The sequence below is a fragment of the Xiphias gladius genome, chromosome 14 (assembly GCF_016859285.1).
Source record: "Xiphias gladius isolate SHS-SW01 ecotype Sanya breed wild chromosome 14, ASM1685928v1, whole genome shotgun sequence".
In the NCBI taxonomy this organism is placed as follows: domain Eukaryota; kingdom Metazoa; phylum Chordata; class Actinopteri; order Istiophoriformes; family Xiphiidae; genus Xiphias; species Xiphias gladius.
The window spans coordinates 20,877,575-20,893,782 of NC_053413.1; the positions used below are offsets into that span (position 1 = coordinate 20,877,575).

Sequence of the window (16,208 nt, forward strand, 5' to 3'; positions counted from 1 at the left end):
TACAATAAGATGCAAGAGCTTTAGTACTTAAGTAAAATTTAAATGCAAGATGGCTACTTTTAATGGACAATTGTTCAATTGTGGTGTTCATACTTTTTATTAAATACAATTTGAGGACAACATCAACATCTGCAAACAATAATATACTAGTTGACAAAAAAAATCTTCACTAAAGGTCCATTTACTAGATTTTTCTGGAACTTTTAACTAGATCTTGTGGTCTTTATGTGAGATAGGATGATGACTTTTTGCTACACAACAATTTTCAAGGCCAAGAATGAACCTTTACACTCAACAATATCCTTCACTTCCAAGATTCACTGACTGTGCTAAATTCCTGTAGCAGCAGCCATTATAATAGCGATGAAGCATATGATGCTACCATCCAATAAAATGGAATAGTTATCATTTTACTCTTAGTCTAGAGAAATCTGACACACCAGCGCATTTTTTCATTGATGTACATTCCAATTCAGAGGTAAGATGTTGATGTCTCTGTGTCATGCTTAAGCTGCTTTTACACAAGAAAAGCAAAGTATACAAACTGCCCCTCACTCCACAACATTAGTAGTCCTGGGATCTTCTCTCCCTCATGTTGCTCTAATGAAGCCATTTATATTAGTGACTGATGTGATCATCCTCTTCTCTTTCTTCCTGTCTCTTTTATAAACTCAACTCACAGCTGGTGTTTAGGGTGAGCAAGTGAGTGGGCGAGTGTGTGTGTGTGTGTGTGTGTGTGTGTGATCATCAAAAATGCATAGCATTTCTCCAAACAGTGTCCTGACAAGCCGCTCATGCTCATTGGATATCAGTCATTAAAAATTAGCGAAGAGGGTAAAGCGTGGCCTAGGTAGGTGTCAGGTTCTTCATTCAGGCAGTGAATAAATTTTTCAAAGTCCTATTACCTCTACGGGCACCACGGCTGATGTCTCAGGGTTGTGTGCTCTGACACTGCCGTTGTCTGTCTCTGCTGGTATTGTAGCTGAGGCGTGACAAAAGCCGAATCAACAATAACAACATGAGTCCCAGGGTGGCTATACTGATTAATTTACTACTGGTTGTTGACAAGGCTGATTCTAGAAAAGGTGAGTTGCTATTTGTTACCTTGACGGAGCAAAACATAAACTTGATTGGAGTGCTTTACCTTGCAGGTACTGTGTTCAATATAGAGAGAAGGCTGGGCCTCAATTGTTCAATGTCAGCTTGTATTACACTTTCAGTGGTTCTATCAGGTTGCTAGAAACTAGTCAAGTAAGATGGGAAAGTGCAATAACCTATATTCAGTATTTCCACTTTTTGAGCTGAATTAAAACTTTTTTGAAATTATAAGGTGTCAAATGTGGAGGAATCCTCTCTGCTCCATCTGGCAATATCTCAAGTCCAAACTTCCCAGGCCTGTATCCATACAACACTGATTGTTCCTGGTTAATTGTGGTGGCAGAGGGGTCCTCCGTCCTCCTCACCTTTCACTACTTTGAGCTGGAGTACCATGCCAGCTGTGCTTACGACTACATCAAGATCTACAACGGCATATCTGAGGATGAAGGCAACCTCCTTGGGACATTTTGTGGCGACATCTCTCCACCTCAGTTCACCTCTTCTTGGAATATAATGTCCATCATCTTCCATTCAGACCGTCATGTGGCCTACAGGGGCTTCAGCGTCGGCTACAGAAAAGGTGAGTTGCTATTTGTTACCTTGACGGAGCAAAACATAAACTTGATTGGAGTGCTTTACCTTGCAGGTACTGTGTTCAATATAGAGAGAAGGCTGGGCCTCAATTGTTCAATGTCAGCTTGTATTACACTTTCAGTGGTTCTATCAGGTTGCTAGAAACTAGTCAAGTAAGATGGGAAAGTGCAATAACCTATATTCAGTATTTCCACTTTTTGAGCTGAATTAAAACTTTTTTGAAATTATAAGGTGTCAAATGTGGAGGAATCCTCTCTGCTCCATCTGGCAATATCTCAAGTCCAAACTTCCCAGGCCCGTATCCATACAACACTGATTGTTCCTGGTTAATTGTGGTGGCAGAGGGCTCCTCCGTCCTCCTCACCTTTCACTACTTTGAGCTGGAGTACCATGCCAGCTGTGCTTACGACTACATCAAGATCTACAACGGCATATCTGAGGATGAAGGCAACCTCCTTGGGACATTTTGTGGCGACATCTCTCCACCTCAGTTCACCTCTTCTTGGAATATAATGTCCATCATCTTCCATTCAGACCGTCATGTGGCCTACAGGGGCTTCAGCGTCGGCTACAGAAAAGGTGAGTTGTTATATTTGATGCAATATGACAGGGATCAGTTGGATAACTGCCAAAAACTTGAGATGATTTTTCTGGCCCAGCAGCTATACTATAACTCATGGCTTTTCGCTATAACTTGGTGACTTAGGCACAGCTCACAATATCATCATGCTCAAATGATAATTCTAGCATGCTAATGTTTAGCTGGTATAATGCTTTTTCATCGAAGTTTAGATTGTTAGCATGCTAGCATTTGCAAATTAGCACTAAACACAAGGTACAGTTGAGGCTGATGGGAATTGCATTAGTTTTGCTGGCATTTTGGTCATAAAATAAAGGATTGGACACAATCAAATTTTTACCTGATGATGGCACTACATGAAAGGTCAGGAGATCAAAAATATTACAGGGGATCACCAAAATCAATAGAATTTATCCTCTAGGGACCTTATGAAGATATTCACAGGAACCACAAATGACAATCTCATGGTGGCACCATAGGAAAAGTCAGGAGATCACTTAAGTTATTAGTTATCTGGGGACCAAATTTCATGGTAATTCATCTAATAGTTTACTAGTCCAGATTTTTCAGTCTGGACCAAAGTGGTGGACAGACCAACATTGACAACCCTAATGCCATGCCATTTGCATGGCTAAAAATCTCACTGTTGTTCAATTTTGCCTCGTAATCCAAATTCTTTCAGTTTACCAGCACTGTCCTTTCTACAAATCTCTCTAGAAGTTCTTGTACCCATTACCATCTTGTGTAGTGTTACTCCTTTTGAAACAGAAGAATGTAGGGTGCATCTGATTTTGCCTTCTATCCTCTCTAGATATGTGTGGTGGAGTCCTCACCGGCCTATCAGGTGTAATCTCCAGTCCAGGCTACCCTCAGGGGTACAGCAACAATGCTGACTGCTCTTGGGCCATCCATGTGTCCAACACCAGTGTGGTCACCTTGGTCTTCCTGGACTTCCAGCTGGAAAACAATGAGGGGTGTAATTTTGACTTTGTCGCCCTGTTTGATGGCCCGACAGTGACCCACCGCCACCTGGGCAAATACTGTGGGGCAGACAAACCTCCCCACATAGTCACCACGTCCAACCAGCTTTTGGTAGTCTTCAAGTCTGACTTCAACATTGGAGGACGGGGGTTCAGGGCATACTATTACTCAGGTAAGAGGGTTTTATTAGTTGTATTCCAAAAATAAACTCTTCAAACTAATATACTGACTGCTTTCAGTATTTGACCTCCTCTATTGTCCATGTTTTTGGTGTAACTGCGGGAATTTAAAATTAAAAAAGGACTTTATTGGTCAGTCACGAACAATGTGACTAACTCAGACAGACTTTCTTGTTTATGTAAAGCAACCTTTATTCACAAAAATCCTATTCATTCACCCATTCAGAGCAGCAAATCTACCGTGAAATCCAAGGATGCATCCAGAATAAAGAGCTAAAGATCTGCAGAACAGTATAAAATTGCTGAGAAAAAACTCATTTGAATCTAGCGAGAGGGAACAATGAGATCTGATTAGGCTGGTGTTAGTGGCAAGAAGAAAAAAAACACATTACATCGTACTGAAAGTTTGAAATTCGGCATATGAAAGACTGTCATCTGATGAAATGAAATGAAAATTGACCACCTCTGCTAGAATGCAGAGTACTATCTTTGACAGAAACCAGAACAGCTCATCACCTGTCTCAGACCATCCCTACCGCAGGCAAGAATGTACTGTACAAGCCCTTGAGTGGTCTAACCAAAACCCAGACTTGAATCCAGTTGTAAATTATGTCTTCTTTGTTTAATCCGTAGTGTTAAAAAAGTATTGAAGTATTAAAAAAATAAAACTGTATGCCATTTCACTATATATTGGCCAGGCTCAGTGACTGGGTGAGCTGTTTCTTCCATTTCCAGTCATTGTGCTAAGCTAAACTAACTGGATGGTGTCTGTAGGCTCACATTTACTGTACGTGGTATTGATCTTCTCATCTATTGGCAAGAACGGCACTGAACTGAACACACACCGTAGCAGACTAATATCATAAATAAAGTTGACTAACTTATATGATCAACTGTACTTTTAACAGGGGAATGCCAGCGAGTCCTGTCAGCTGTAAGTGGCAACTTTAGCAGCCCACATTTCCCCAGCATCTACCCAAACAACATCAACTGCCACTGGAGCATCACTCTTGCAGCTGGATACCGCATCAAACTCGTCTTCCCTGTGATGGACTTGGAGGACCGCAACAGTATGTCAGACGAGTGTGACTATGACTCAGTTGCAGTTTATGACGGGGGCCGTCAGACAGACACCCTGCTGGGACGCTGGTGTGGCAGAGAGCAACCTCCCTCTCTCATCTCAAAGGGTAACATGTTGCTGGTGGTACTTAGCACAGACAGAAATGAGGCTCATAGAGGGTTCACTGCATCTTATCTTGGAGGTAAATGTTCCGTATGTAGGCATCTGATTCATTTCCAAAATCACATTTATAATCTACAGGATGGCTAAGTCTACTTTTCTGTGGGTGCTGTAGATTTGAGTCATGCATTCACTTCTGCTTACAGTGTTTGCAGTCTAAATCTCAGCTAAGTATAATCTTGGTTGACTAGAATGCTAAATGCTCATCTCTACAAACACATCTTTCCCATGTCATTCTTCCATGTTGCTCTTAAAGAAAAGTGAACTGTCTTTTTTTCTCCTAATCCAAGTTGTACCTGTAAACGTTAGCTGCACAAGATCAGAATTCACCATTCTGATACCCCAGCAGTCCTTACCTCAGCTGGACCGTGAGAGCATCTACCTGGGAAACCCAACCTGTGCTGCCCAGTTAACGGCCACCTCGTATAAGATCCTTGCTCAGTTTGTCAACTGTGGTACTGCTAGCCAGGTGACTAGCCACAATCTCATGTCACTTACTGTTACACCATAATAAGCAATGATTTACTATACAGTAGCTGTTAAAGACATTGATTTGTGTCAGACATTTGTGCCTTGGTTCTATCAATACTGTTCACTCCTCTTCCCTTACAGAAACATCGGAACATCACCATGCTGGTAAACAAACTCTACATTGATTTCTCTGATGGGAAGCAGCAGAATGTGCAAGAATATAAGGTGCAGTGCGATGCCCTGCGGAAGATAGCATCAGTGTCCATCATTTCAGCAGAGGAGCGTCGTCTCGAGGAACAGGCACAGCAAGATGACAATGACAGTGGCGGCAATGCAGGGAAGCAGGAAGCTGAGCCACATGATTTGAGCGATATTGTCTTCATTAGCATCTGTGTTCTGGCTGTTATCCTCATGGTGATAGCTATTATTTGGCTGGTGTTGCTATAGTAATATATACCGTGTGTATATTTTAATACAACAAAGAAAGGACTCCAATGCTGAATCATATTTTGTATAAAAATGTTCACCAACAGTATAAAAACAAAGCATCTATCAACAAAAAAATCTGTACATGATTCCAGCACAAAAGAACAGCAGCATTATCATTACCACCAACAATACATTTTACATTCTTGACCTTGAACCACGTGCAGTTAAACAACAGTTTACGGCTACGGATGTTACCAAAAATGTAAAAGTTTTTTCTATCTCCTTTACAGAAAATCAAGAAAATTAAAAGAAAAATGTGTATGCATCAAAACCCTTGGCAAATTTCATGTATACCAGAAGTCTTCAATATGCAGAGGCTAAGCCTTATTCATCTTCACTTATTTCTTGTATTTACAAACCAGCTGATTGACCGGTATTGTGTTGTCCTTCACTTGAGCTCTGATCTCGGGGTTGTGTTTGAAGGCAAAAACCAGCGCTCTAACAGTCCGTCTGTATGAACTGCTGACTAACCGGGAGCTCTGGTGAAACACCTCTCTCTCAATGATGTCTAGAATCCCTGAATCCTCCTGCAGCTCAGATAAGAGAATAAGAAGAAAAACGCGCACATTACTTAAAATTCATCTTCATATTTATGAATAAAATCAGCAAGTGTACCATATAGCTGCGAGGTATGTAGGTTTTCAATCAACTGGATATACGATTTAAAAATAAGCTGTCAGGTGTCAACAAACTGTACTTTGAGTAACTTTAGGAGAAAAGCCAGTTTTTGCTAAGTATTTTTACTTGTGGAATGCATACAAATACAAATTACAAAGGGTTACATAGCCATAAAGAAGTGCTGCTTGATGCATGAATCATGTATGCTGAATTTTCAATTGATCTAACTGATTTGATAAAAGTCTTCAAACATACAGTGTTGTTCTCATAAGGAAGGAAACGTTAAACTGCAAGAAGTTGCAATTCATGTGTGTTTGACGTGATGTTATCTGCTGCCATACGAAAAACCAAAAACAAAATATAACTCAAGCTAGGTTTTATACATCCATAAAAATAACCACATATTGTAGGTTTATCCATTAACTTATATTCCCAAAATTTCAAAACCATTGCACTGATCTTCCCTGAGACCCTCTTCCTCACCTTGACATCCAGGGCTTCAGACATTAGTCTTCTAGCGTTGCGCCTCAGTCCTTCGGATTGTTTGTCGGAGCGTACTTCAATAGACGGCTTATTGGAATTCTCCTCGATGAATGTCCTCCAGTCAGTGTAAACCTTTGCTGCCATTGAACTCACCTCGGGGTCAAGATGCTTTCGCATTTTGTTGACAGTGTGACCTTAGGAGAGAGTGGTTTGTCACTGCGTGTTAAACTAATTTGAATATTTTGAATCTTATTATGGACCTGGCATGTAGTAGGTAAACACACTTTTGATGGCTTTTTGCTTTTTGTGAGCAATAATGCTGCTGTCAGAATGCAGTGAAAGCCGATTCAGGACTTGTAACCGAACAGTATGTTCAAGCTCTGATGTCTCCATTGTGTGGATTTAAATTGACTGGGATTGTCTGCAGGATAAACAGGTAACTGAATAGCAAATACTACTGGGTGCTTTTCATATCAAGAATGCCTTGTGTCAGACGTCTATACATGCAGTCGATGTCAGCATAGCACCAAGGCAAGCTATAAAACGACATGAAATGCCATTTAGAGAAAGTTGGATCTTATTGTTAGGGCCTCCAGCCTACCTATCTTTGTGGACTTGAGCACCTCCCTGGATGGGATCTTCTTGCTCAGCTCGGTCAGCGCAGTCAGCAGGTTGTCCTTGCCCTGCTCCGGCAGCTCCAGCATGGACTTGTAGCGCACGATGTCCTCAATCACAACCACCCTCTGGTAAGAAACACAAGGGGCAAGTAACGAGTCACTTTGGTAAAAAATGAATCAGACGCACAGCTCCATCGATTCAGCCTGGTCATTCGCGTGTAGCGCTCATAGCTCACCCGTAAAGATTCAATGGTCGTCTGTTTGTAGACCCTTTCTTTGCTCTTCGATTTTGTAGGTGTCTCCCCCTTTGCAAGCCGCACCACAAACTTGTCCATTTTCAAACGCAGAGCAGGAGGCTACCAAGTGGATTTCTTGGTGCTAAAACAGTAAAGTTTGGGTTAGAGGGCGAGTCCAGAGACAACCAGTGCTAGCTGCTGTTAGCAGTTACCTGGTAAACGTTACCTAGCTAACTCTAGCCTTTGAAATTCAATAAATCAAACGCATTGCTATCTTGGATAAAGTCATTCGTCCACACGCCATCAATTAATATTGTCCTTTCTAACGCAACTGCGACAAATCCTCTGTTTGGTAAAGCTAGCAACAGCTGGATGGCTACGGTAAATAGTAGAGACTAATGGTGCCTTTAGGTGCTGTCGGGATAACAGACAGAACCGTGGACCCGACAGCGGACATTGTTTGGAATCTCTGGAAGTGCACATGGCACAAAATTCAAAAACTAAGTAATCACCTGAATAAATAGAAAACAAAACAAAAATAAATAAATAAGAATAAACTATAAAACAATTTTGAAAAGCAATAAAACACTCCCCTGGCATGATGTGATTTATTTGTTTTTATTCTCAAAGTGAAAATCATTCTTTTCCGTTTATGTTATTTTATCTCTTTTTTTCCCCTCAAAAGTCTGTCTCCATTTCATAGTGCATTTTTAAACCAGTGTCATTGTCACCAATCCCGAATACCCATGTGCCAGAGACATGCTTTGGCCTGTTTGCAGGCTCACCAGTTGTCACTGAATTCAGATGAACAACTCGTGTTTTCACTAGCGCCTCAGTAACAGTTCTTACTGAGTGAAATCCTACTTTGCATTTCTATTTAGGAGACATGTCTGGAGAGCAAAACCACTGGAGTGCAGGAAACTGTGTCAGCACCCAGGGGTACAAATTATTTATGATAAAATGTTTGTTTTGGATTAAAGTAAAGCTGTTATTATTGTCTGTGTTGGTTACCTTTTGCTATGCATACGCAAAAATATTCATCAAAATCATATTCTGCCTTCTGCTGCTGCCAAGGGCACCTCCGTGCAGCTTTGATTTGCGGATACCGGTCCAAATATACACAAAACCAGGAAAATAAATAAATAAAAATAAAACAGCAACAACAACAACAAAACACAACAGAATTGATCAAAACCAGGGAAAAAAAAACTCAAAACAATCTAAATCACAACAGAATTCAACAAGCATATGATACAAAATAAAACAAAACAAACTACAAATTGACAAACAAGGTATTACGCAGAAAATTGAAGGATACTAAAATGATCAAAAAAGTGAACATTACTTATATCCAAAGGGGTTGGGCGAGCTCAAAGTCATGATAACAAGAAAGGTTTATTTCCAAAAATAAAAATTAGGCGTTATCACTCTGTTTATTGTTTATTTCTTTTAACGTGATTTCGGATCCTGTGAGTGGAATTGAGGAATTTACGAGGGGCACTAAAACATGGCAAAATATGTAATGAACAGTCTCGCGAGATAACAACCCGATAAAGGAGGCGGAAGAAGAGCGTGTTGTTTGTTTAGGTTTTCGCAAAATGGGGACTCTTTCCTCCTTTGTCTGTACTTTGGGACTCTTCGTCCTGCTGTCGCGCACATCAGCATCTCCCGATGTGTTCGACAGCGTTTTGGGAAACACAGCATCTTGCCATAAATCCTGTGAAATGACATACAGCTTGCACACGTATCCACGGGTGAGTAGTCATCTCGCTGAGGAAAGTAAGTTCTGCTAGCGTTAGCGAAACAACGTTTTGTAAGTAAGCGAGGCGAAAGTGGGCCTGTGTACTCCACGCTGTTAAAACGCCCTCTTTTAAACTCGATGTTGTTTACCAAGTGGGGCTTTTAGCTAACGTCAGACTTGCGGGTGCCTCGTCTTCCACGGATGCCGTTGTTTAACGAGGCTTTCAACTTGTCCTCCTGTTTGTTTACCAGGAGGAGGAACTGTATGCCTGTCAGAGGGGCTGCCGCCTGTTCTCCATATGTCAGTTTGTTCGCGACAGCGAAGACCTGAATCAGACCAAGTCAGAGTGTGAATCAAGTGAGCTATGCACTAAGCCTTTGACCTGTTCAATTCACCCGACGTGACTTGTTTTCCGTGCAATCACCTACACTAAAAAAAAAAAAGCTATCAAACAAATGCTCATGCATGCAGTCGGCCTGATGTCTACACGCCCGATTCAGCAACGGGGCGGCTTGCACTTAGCACTCCCTTTGTCCAACGACTATAATCCTCTTTTTACCATCTGTCACCTCTCGCCACCTCCAAACTTCCGCAGCCTGTCGCGAAGCCTACACACGGTCTGACGAGCAGTATGCGTGCAACCTGGGCTGCGAGAATCAGCTTCCATTCGCGGAGCGACGACATGAGCAGGTATATGAGTATGCAACAGTCACTCAGTGGTCTATGGATCTCCCGATTAACCAAAAAAAGAGTGTACTCAGTTTTGTTTTTGTTTTTTTTAAATTATTATTATTTTATTATTTTTTCAGTTGGAGGCCATGATGCCTAGGATTCATCTGCTCTACCCCCTGACGCTGGTCAGAGGATTTTGGGATGATGTAATGAGTCAGGCCCACAGCTTTATCACCTCCACATGGACATTCTACCTCCAGGCTGATGATGGCAAAGTTGTCATTTTCCAGGTATGGCACCGAGTAGGGAAAAACAAACAAACAAACAAAAAAAGATAGCTGATCTAATCTTAAATTCTGTTTTTCCAAACACTTAATCCTGTTACTGTGCAGGTGAATTGGAGAAAACTTTTTAAAAACCCAGCTCTGTCTTCTGTTCAACAGACTGAACCACAGGTCAAGTTTTTCTCCCAGTTTGAACTGGACAAAGAAGTTAAAGAGGAGCCGCAGCAGAGCTGTAAGCCTTCCACTCAAATTTCTTAACGTCCACCTAAAGGATAAAGCTAGCGATACACTCTACCCTCCTTATTTTGAAGGAATCGTATAAACAAGTGAGAATCAACAATGAATGGATCCTTACACAAGTATTGTCTGTACAGTTGGAACCTGATACAATATTCTTCTGTGCCATAGACTTCAATTGTCTTCCCAGAAAATGCATAAATGAGCAACTTAGTTGCGCAGGATGACAGGTTCCTTGATTTTGATGAAAATGGGCACTGTAGGTTATTTTTGGTGAATCCCATATGCACCATCCTGCTGCCATAAATGCTCACTAGTCTATATATGTATTAATCCAAAGCTGAAAGTAACTACAAACAAATGCACTACCTAATACTTTTGAGCAATGTTTTCTGAAATCCACCGTGCCCAGCTGTTTGAGAAAACTACTGAGCCTTTTGTAAACAAAAGTATAATTTTTTTACATCTTCAGTAGGAACAAATGGCCTTTGGAGGCCGGGTGTGTCCGTACAATAGAAAGTACTGAAAGAGAAACTAAAAAATAGTTGGTTTTAGTCTTTTCCTTGTTGATAATAAAAATCATAGAATAAGACGTTCTTGAAAATGCACGGCGGCTATATTTCAGACACTATCCATGAGGTTTTTTTTAATACAAAGGAAATAAACAGATTATAAGTTTCTATATCTCACTTTCTAGTCGCCGGGTTGAGCAGCCCAGTCTACAAAGAATACCATCGCACTTTAATACAGGAGAGGGACAGAGATATGACCATGGACCGCAGCTATGATGACGAATACAACCTCTTCAGCTGTCTCTCGAGGTTAGCTGCTTTTATCTACATCGGAGGAAGTTCTGCTGTTAACTTACTTGGTGGAGCATGGCATTAACGGCGCCGAGGATCTAATTCCAATGGAGCCACACAGAGCTAAATATCGGTCCGTTTCTTCTCAGGAACCCATGGCTGCCAGGGTGGATCCTAACCACAACTCTGATCCTGTCGGTGTTGGTCCTGATCTGGATTTGCTGTGCCACTGTGGCAACCGCGGTAGACCAGTATGTACCTGCTGAGGTCAGTTCTGTGCTGTCTGTGGTTTTCATACAAGTTCAATCTTTGTATGCAAATGTTTGTTACGTGTAATTTCAGGGTGCTGTAGTCTTGTTCTGTTTTTCCTGTTTTATTTAAATATATAGCTGGAGCAAAACAGCTACCTTAGCTCTGTCTATAACAATATTTTCTTTCTCTTTTTTATATATATTTTTATCATCAAATCCTTTTGTAATGTTGTTAAGAAAATTCTGTTTATTTATTATCACCAGCACCTTTAAGGCTCACTCTAAGGTTTTTGTAGAGGTGCCAGTGGGCAGATTTTGTTACCGTTTTGTACTAATATATTTAAGGTTGTAACACGTTAAGAGCCAAAACAGTGTTTCAATCGTTTCCTTTTTGCCTTCCAGAAATTGAGCATCTATGGTGACAGGGACTACATTAAGGAACAGAAACTGACTCCATATCCAGCATCCTCCCTGCTGATCATCACCTCCAAAGGGCCAGAGGAAGAGGCCAGGCCGCTCCCTTCCAAAGTGAACCTGGGCCAGTCCGACATCTAGAAGCCAAAGATTTCGCAAAGGAGGGAGAACCTCCTTTTATGCATGATCTTTAGGTTGATTTTTATCCTCTGGCACAGGACGCGTGCTCCTCGTGATCTAAACAGGAGTAACTAATTGCAGAATATTTTGTATCACTAATATAATGTCTCGTCTCCCTTTCATGCTTTTAAAATTGGAGCGATGAAAAGGTGTTTTCTGTATATTGGTATAATGAGGCATTATAACATAGTGATGGCCGTACAAGTCATATAGATTCTGGGCTTTTCTCCAATTTTTACGTGTGCATTAGCTTTCTGTTGGTGTACTTATTTTATTGAATGTTTAAATTAACGGTTTGTGAAATGAACTGATACAGGTTTCACCCAAACCCTCAACTTTTGGTAAAATAGATCGTGCTAATGTTGCAGACCCTCCCTGTTTGTTCTCATGTTTTTACTGCAGTAATTTCCAGATATTGAATTTTACAATAAAATTCTATGCCCTTGAAATTAAATAATAGTGATGGTACATGCAGTAGGTCTTTCCCGCTTCACTGTTCTGTTCTCATAGCGATGGATGAGAATTAAATACAATGGAGTGAAGTTGTTGACATGGGTGTGACTTTTTTCAACCATTATATACCTTAGCAAACTCTGGGGTCTATCAGCAAATGCCAATTTTCAACATAATACTGTAGCTGTTGAAAAAAAAAATAAGGATTGAAGTAACTAGTGCAATAATTTTTCAAGGTGACAAAACAACCTTACAAATCCTATCGCTTACATGTTATTTTAAACGTACCTCTCTACAATTATAAAAACTATTGTACAAAGTCGACTATACTAGAGTATGATACCATGTTCCTTTTTCAGGTTACACTGCTGTGAGGTGTTTGCTAGATGTGTTCTGATGGAAAGCTCTGGTGAAAATTTACTTTTGAAAAGATTAAACTTACCTGCATTTACTGTTTTTTTCCCTACTGATTACGCAGCCAATCATTCATACCAGACTGCAGAGAACAGCACTGATTTTTGTAACACTGATGTCTTTGGCGGCCTATAGAATTGTACGAGAGTCGAGAAATGTGCAGCAATGAACCATCGCTCAACTTGTTTACCACTGTATAGTGAATACAAAGGTCTGGTCTTCTAAAACTCCACATTTCCGTCATTGTACTGTATGTTCTCTCAGCATAATGTGTCCCTAATTTCATTTGATGACAGATCTACCCCGCCATCATCTTAGCTAACAATTGTATTAGTATGAATATTTTCAGAACTGGGTCTTTTTCTATAAAATATGTGATCACATCAGTGCCTGTGTGGACTGCTAAGTTTCCATATCAGAAAAGCATCGATTACACAGGACGTAATTCATGGTTGGATTTACCTGCTAGAGGGTCCCCTAGTAGCCCCCTGACTCTCCTACTTTTTGTGCTAAATGTACCGTTGTTCTATGCAGGAACAGTCAGTGTTCTTTGTGGTAATTTGATTTGGCGCAGTAATTTAAGAATATGCAACATATAAACCAAACCTTGCACAGGGAACCTCTTCGAAACAGGGCCTGCAATTTAGATAAGGCATCACCTTAAGCATCTTAAGGTCCTTATGTCAGTTTATCTTGTTGTGTTTCATATTCCCAAAAAAGTTTTAAATCAAAGTAGCATCAAACCAGCTCACAGACTTTACGCTTTGGGCCAAGGATAGTTTTAACGCTTTGCCCGGCCTGATGGGCACACTAGGTTGTGTTTCCAAACAACAAAATGAAAAAAACACGGAAGTGAGCACGTGCAAAATACTGAACTTTATTTATAAAACAAATATATGGAAAACGCCACCTGTATCCAAGAAAAGGTTTTAACAGTTAACCAGTGTGAACCATCTTGGAAAACATTCTTGTTCCTTTGAGCCTTAATGTTACCTGTTGACGGACCTACTCACGCCGTGCTCTGCTCTTTGTGGAATGCCACATAGATGCACACCTCAATAGCTGTTCAACAAATCAATGTCCTCTGCAGTAAGAGCTGATGACGTCGCACGTTTTGTTGGAGGGCTATGATGTGAACTGTCACACCTTTCTAACTGACGCTGTCTTTTTTTGACACTGTGCCCGGAAGTCTTCGCTTGAGGATTTATCTTGCAAGGAACTCGTTTCTCAAGTATGTGATTATTTGCGGCAGGTCTGTAGAAATGCAGTCTCTCTCTCTTGGCCTCTTCTTCACTCTCACATACTAGGGGTTTTGCATGCAGGACTTCTCTGACGAACTTCTGCCTTCCAACTACACAACAAAAAGACTTTTATAACTATCTTAAGTAATGTGTTATAAAGTTCAAGTTGACTTAACAGTAGTCAGTTAGAGTTCAATGTCATGAAACATGAAATGTAAAATAAAAGAAAACTTACAAAAGCGTAGTGCTGATGTTCTTGATGCTTCAATTTTCTTCTGTTTTGGCATTTGTGAGCTACTCGTTTCCCACTGGTTTACAACCTGAAAACGAATCAAGCATTTGTTTATGAGCTGTCAAACAGTATTACACCTGCGACATTTATACTTCTATCAGCGCCTGAGGATATTCACCTGCTCTGCCCAACCTTCTGTTTTACATCTCGAGTGATCAAAAGTGTCCAGTGGATTCTCAGAACAAATGAGTCCCAACAGGTTCCATACGGTTGTCTTCAATGCTGCCCCAAGCTGGAGGTATAAATTACATTTGGATATCAGCATCACACTAAGCTAAGGCCAGGTGCGAAATACAGACATGGCTCGCTTACCTTCAAACTGGTCCCAGATACATTAAGTTTTTCAAGTTTGGGGAGGCATGTGAGGTATCTGAGGGCCCTCTCTGAGATAGGGTTATCTGTATGAGAAAGAGCATTAATAAATCGACAGTTTAATAATGGGCATCAACTTGTGGATGCTTTAAAATTTGAATTTGTATCTGTGCTACCACTGTCATATGGAAGCAATTGATATTCTGGTAACTAACAGGAAACATCCAGGAGCTGAAGACAGTCCAGTCCCTTCCTCATCATCCGGATAGGTGCAGTCAATCTTTGTATGCCAACATCTGAAAGACTGTTACCACCGATGAATAGCCAGATTAGGCTGCTAAAGACGAAAGGCGCAAGCGTTAGCAGTGTCTTTTCTTAGATTCTCCACTATCTGTCTTTGAGACTGAGAAGACAGGTATTTTTACTTTGCCAGTGAGGTGGATGTTAGATGCTGGAATATCTCATGATCATCACCCAGTCTGCAGCCAAACAAATCCAAAGACTTCAAACTATGAAATGTTTTTATCTCATCCAACCTCTCATGCAAGAGTGGAAACCTGCAGAAATGAAAGAGGGAAAAGAAACACTGCGGTGTGTGGCAAAGAAACCTGGGAGAACGGATATATATTGGCACCATAACTTACCTATTTCGTAGGCACAGGGACCCAAGCACCATCTGTCCATATGCATCACTGAATAACTGCAGGGCTTTTGGAGAAATATCTGTGTTTGAAAACGCACGATTCTCCTCTGCTGCCGCAAAAAGTCTGTCTCCTATTTGCTCTGGGAAACCCACCAGAGAGTCCACATGGTGAATGTTGTCGGCTACGAACAACAGAGTGATGTCAAAAAGAGATTTTGTGGTGTATCTCAGACTTCCCTCTGCATTGTAGGTGAATATGAAATGTTCCTTTCTCAGCGCGAAAGGATTTGTCCTTCTGCATGATGACACTGGCTTTGGCTGTGCCAGGACTATGTCACTGACACGACGAAGGCTGCCTCTTTCTCGGACATAGATGGTGCCATTGTCCATACTAAGGTCACACCTTTTCACCGTGAGGACAAAACTCTCAACTCATGAACGCTTAGCTAGCCGGCTAAACGCTTGAAGCAGGAAAAAAAACCCAAGTAGCTCACTTGCTAGTCAATGAATAGGGTAGTTTTCTTACGCTTAAACCTCGTCCAAACGTCTATAGTCGGACTTTTTTGTTAACTGCCAGCTATTCTCATTATATCCCACATTTCACTCCAATTTCGTTCCTACTAGCGTATATTTTGACAAGTATTTCGAGCTCCTTCCGGTACCCTACGTGGGAAGTTATGAGAGA

The 16,208-nt window shown here is 41.0% G+C and overlaps 4 protein-coding genes across 7 annotated transcripts; 2 read left to right on the plus strand and 2 right to left on the minus strand.

Annotated features, from left to right (window-relative positions):
• Positions 1–1,018: 1,018 nt before the first annotated feature.
• On the plus strand, positions 1,019–5,590 carry cdcp2 (CUB domain containing protein 2). The gene is made up of 6 exons (XM_040144597.1): positions 1,019–1,085; positions 1,331–1,678; positions 3,084–3,425; positions 4,341–4,694; positions 4,963–5,141; positions 5,285–5,590. The coding sequence occupies exons 1-6, from the start codon at positions 1,019–1,021 to the stop codon at positions 5,588–5,590; spliced, it is 1,596 nt and encodes a 531-aa protein (XP_040000531.1).
• On the minus strand, positions 3,627–8,613 carry tceanc2 (transcription elongation factor A (SII) N-terminal and central domain containing 2). Of its 2 annotated transcripts, none has more exons than XM_040144599.1 (5): positions 8,598–8,613; positions 7,587–7,728; positions 7,335–7,476; positions 6,734–6,927; positions 3,627–6,159 (listed from the first exon to the last, which is right to left on the minus strand). In XM_040144599.1, exons 2-5 carry the CDS (start codon positions 7,683–7,685, stop codon positions 5,971–5,973), a joined length of 624 nt encoding a protein of 207 aa, XP_040000533.1. In that variant the 5' UTR covers positions 7,686–7,728; positions 8,598–8,613; the 3' UTR covers positions 3,627–5,970. The 2 variants fall into 2 exon arrangements, with proteins under 2 accessions (XP_040000533.1, XP_040000532.1); XM_040144598.1 differs by lacking the exon at positions 8,598–8,613 and adding an exon at positions 7,813–8,044.
• Positions 8,614–9,123: 510 nt separating this feature from the next.
• tmem59 (transmembrane protein 59) lies at positions 9,124–12,810 on the plus strand. The gene is made up of 8 exons (XM_040143487.1): positions 9,124–9,340; positions 9,579–9,684; positions 9,923–10,017; positions 10,137–10,289; positions 10,443–10,515; positions 11,218–11,341; positions 11,473–11,590; positions 11,977–12,810. Exons 1-8 carry the CDS (start codon positions 9,185–9,187, stop codon positions 12,127–12,129), a joined length of 978 nt encoding a protein of 325 aa, XP_039999421.1. The 5' UTR covers positions 9,124–9,184; the 3' UTR covers positions 12,130–12,810.
• Positions 12,811–13,896: 1,086 nt separating this feature from the next.
• On the minus strand, positions 13,897–16,201 carry lrrc42 (leucine rich repeat containing 42). 3 transcript variants are annotated; one of them, XM_040143485.1, is made up of 7 exons: positions 15,525–16,201; positions 15,306–15,437; positions 15,096–15,214; positions 14,881–14,966; positions 14,687–14,800; positions 14,512–14,596; positions 13,897–14,386 (listed from the first exon to the last, which is right to left on the minus strand). In XM_040143485.1, the coding sequence occupies exons 1-7, from the start codon at positions 15,911–15,913 to the stop codon at positions 14,091–14,093; spliced, it is 1,221 nt and encodes a 406-aa protein (XP_039999419.1). In that variant the 5' UTR covers positions 15,914–16,201; the 3' UTR covers positions 13,897–14,090. The 3 variants fall into 3 exon arrangements, with proteins under 3 accessions (XP_039999419.1, XP_039999418.1, XP_039999420.1); XM_040143484.1 differs by having other exon boundaries at positions 15,096–15,217; XM_040143486.1 differs by lacking the exon at positions 15,306–15,437 and having other exon boundaries at positions 15,096–15,217.
• Positions 16,202–16,208: the final 7 nt, after the last annotated feature.

Coding starts and splice junctions, on each gene's coding strand:
- tmem59 (XM_040143487.1), top strand. CDS start 9,185: ATGGGGACTCTTTCCTCCTTTGTCTGTACTTTGGGACTCTTCGTCCTG. Junction 9,685..9,922: donor CAAGTCAGAGTGTGAATCAA/GTGAGCTATGCA, acceptor AAACTTCCGCAG/CCTGTCGCGAAGCCTACACA. Junction 11,591..11,976: donor ACCAGTATGTACCTGCTGAG/GTCAGTTCTGTG, acceptor TTTGCCTTCCAG/AAATTGAGCATCTATGGTGA.
- cdcp2 (XM_040144597.1), top strand. CDS start 1,019: ATGAGTCCCAGGGTGGCTATACTGATTAATTTACTACTGGTTGTTGAC. Junction 1,086..1,330: donor CAAGGCTGATTCTAGAAAAG/GTGAGTTGCTAT, acceptor TGAAATTATAAG/GTGTCAAATGTGGAGGAATC. Junction 1,679..3,083: donor CAGCGTCGGCTACAGAAAAG/GTGAGTTGCTAT, acceptor TATCCTCTCTAG/ATATGTGTGGTGGAGTCCTC.
- tceanc2 (XM_040144599.1), bottom strand. CDS start 7,685: ATGGACAAGTTTGTGGTGCGGCTTGCAAAGGGGGAGACACCTACAAAA. Junction 7,477..7,586: donor CGACCATTGAATCTTTACGG/GTGAGCTATGAG, acceptor GTTTCTTACCAG/AGGGTGGTTGTGATTGAGGA. Junction 6,928..7,334: donor GCTCAAGTCCACAAAGATAG/GTAGGCTGGAGG, acceptor CTCTCTCCTAAG/GTCACACTGTCAACAAAATG.
- lrrc42 (XM_040143484.1), bottom strand. CDS start 15,913: ATGGACAATGGCACCATCTATGTCCGAGAAAGAGGCAGCCTTCGTCGT. Junction 15,218..15,305: donor ACATCCACCTCACTGGCAAA/GTAAAAATACCT, acceptor TTTCGTCTTTAG/CAGCCTAATCTGGCTATTCA. Junction 14,801..14,880: donor TATCTGGGACCAGTTTGAAG/GTAAGCGAGCCA, acceptor TTATACCTCCAG/CTTGGGGCAGCATTGAAGAC.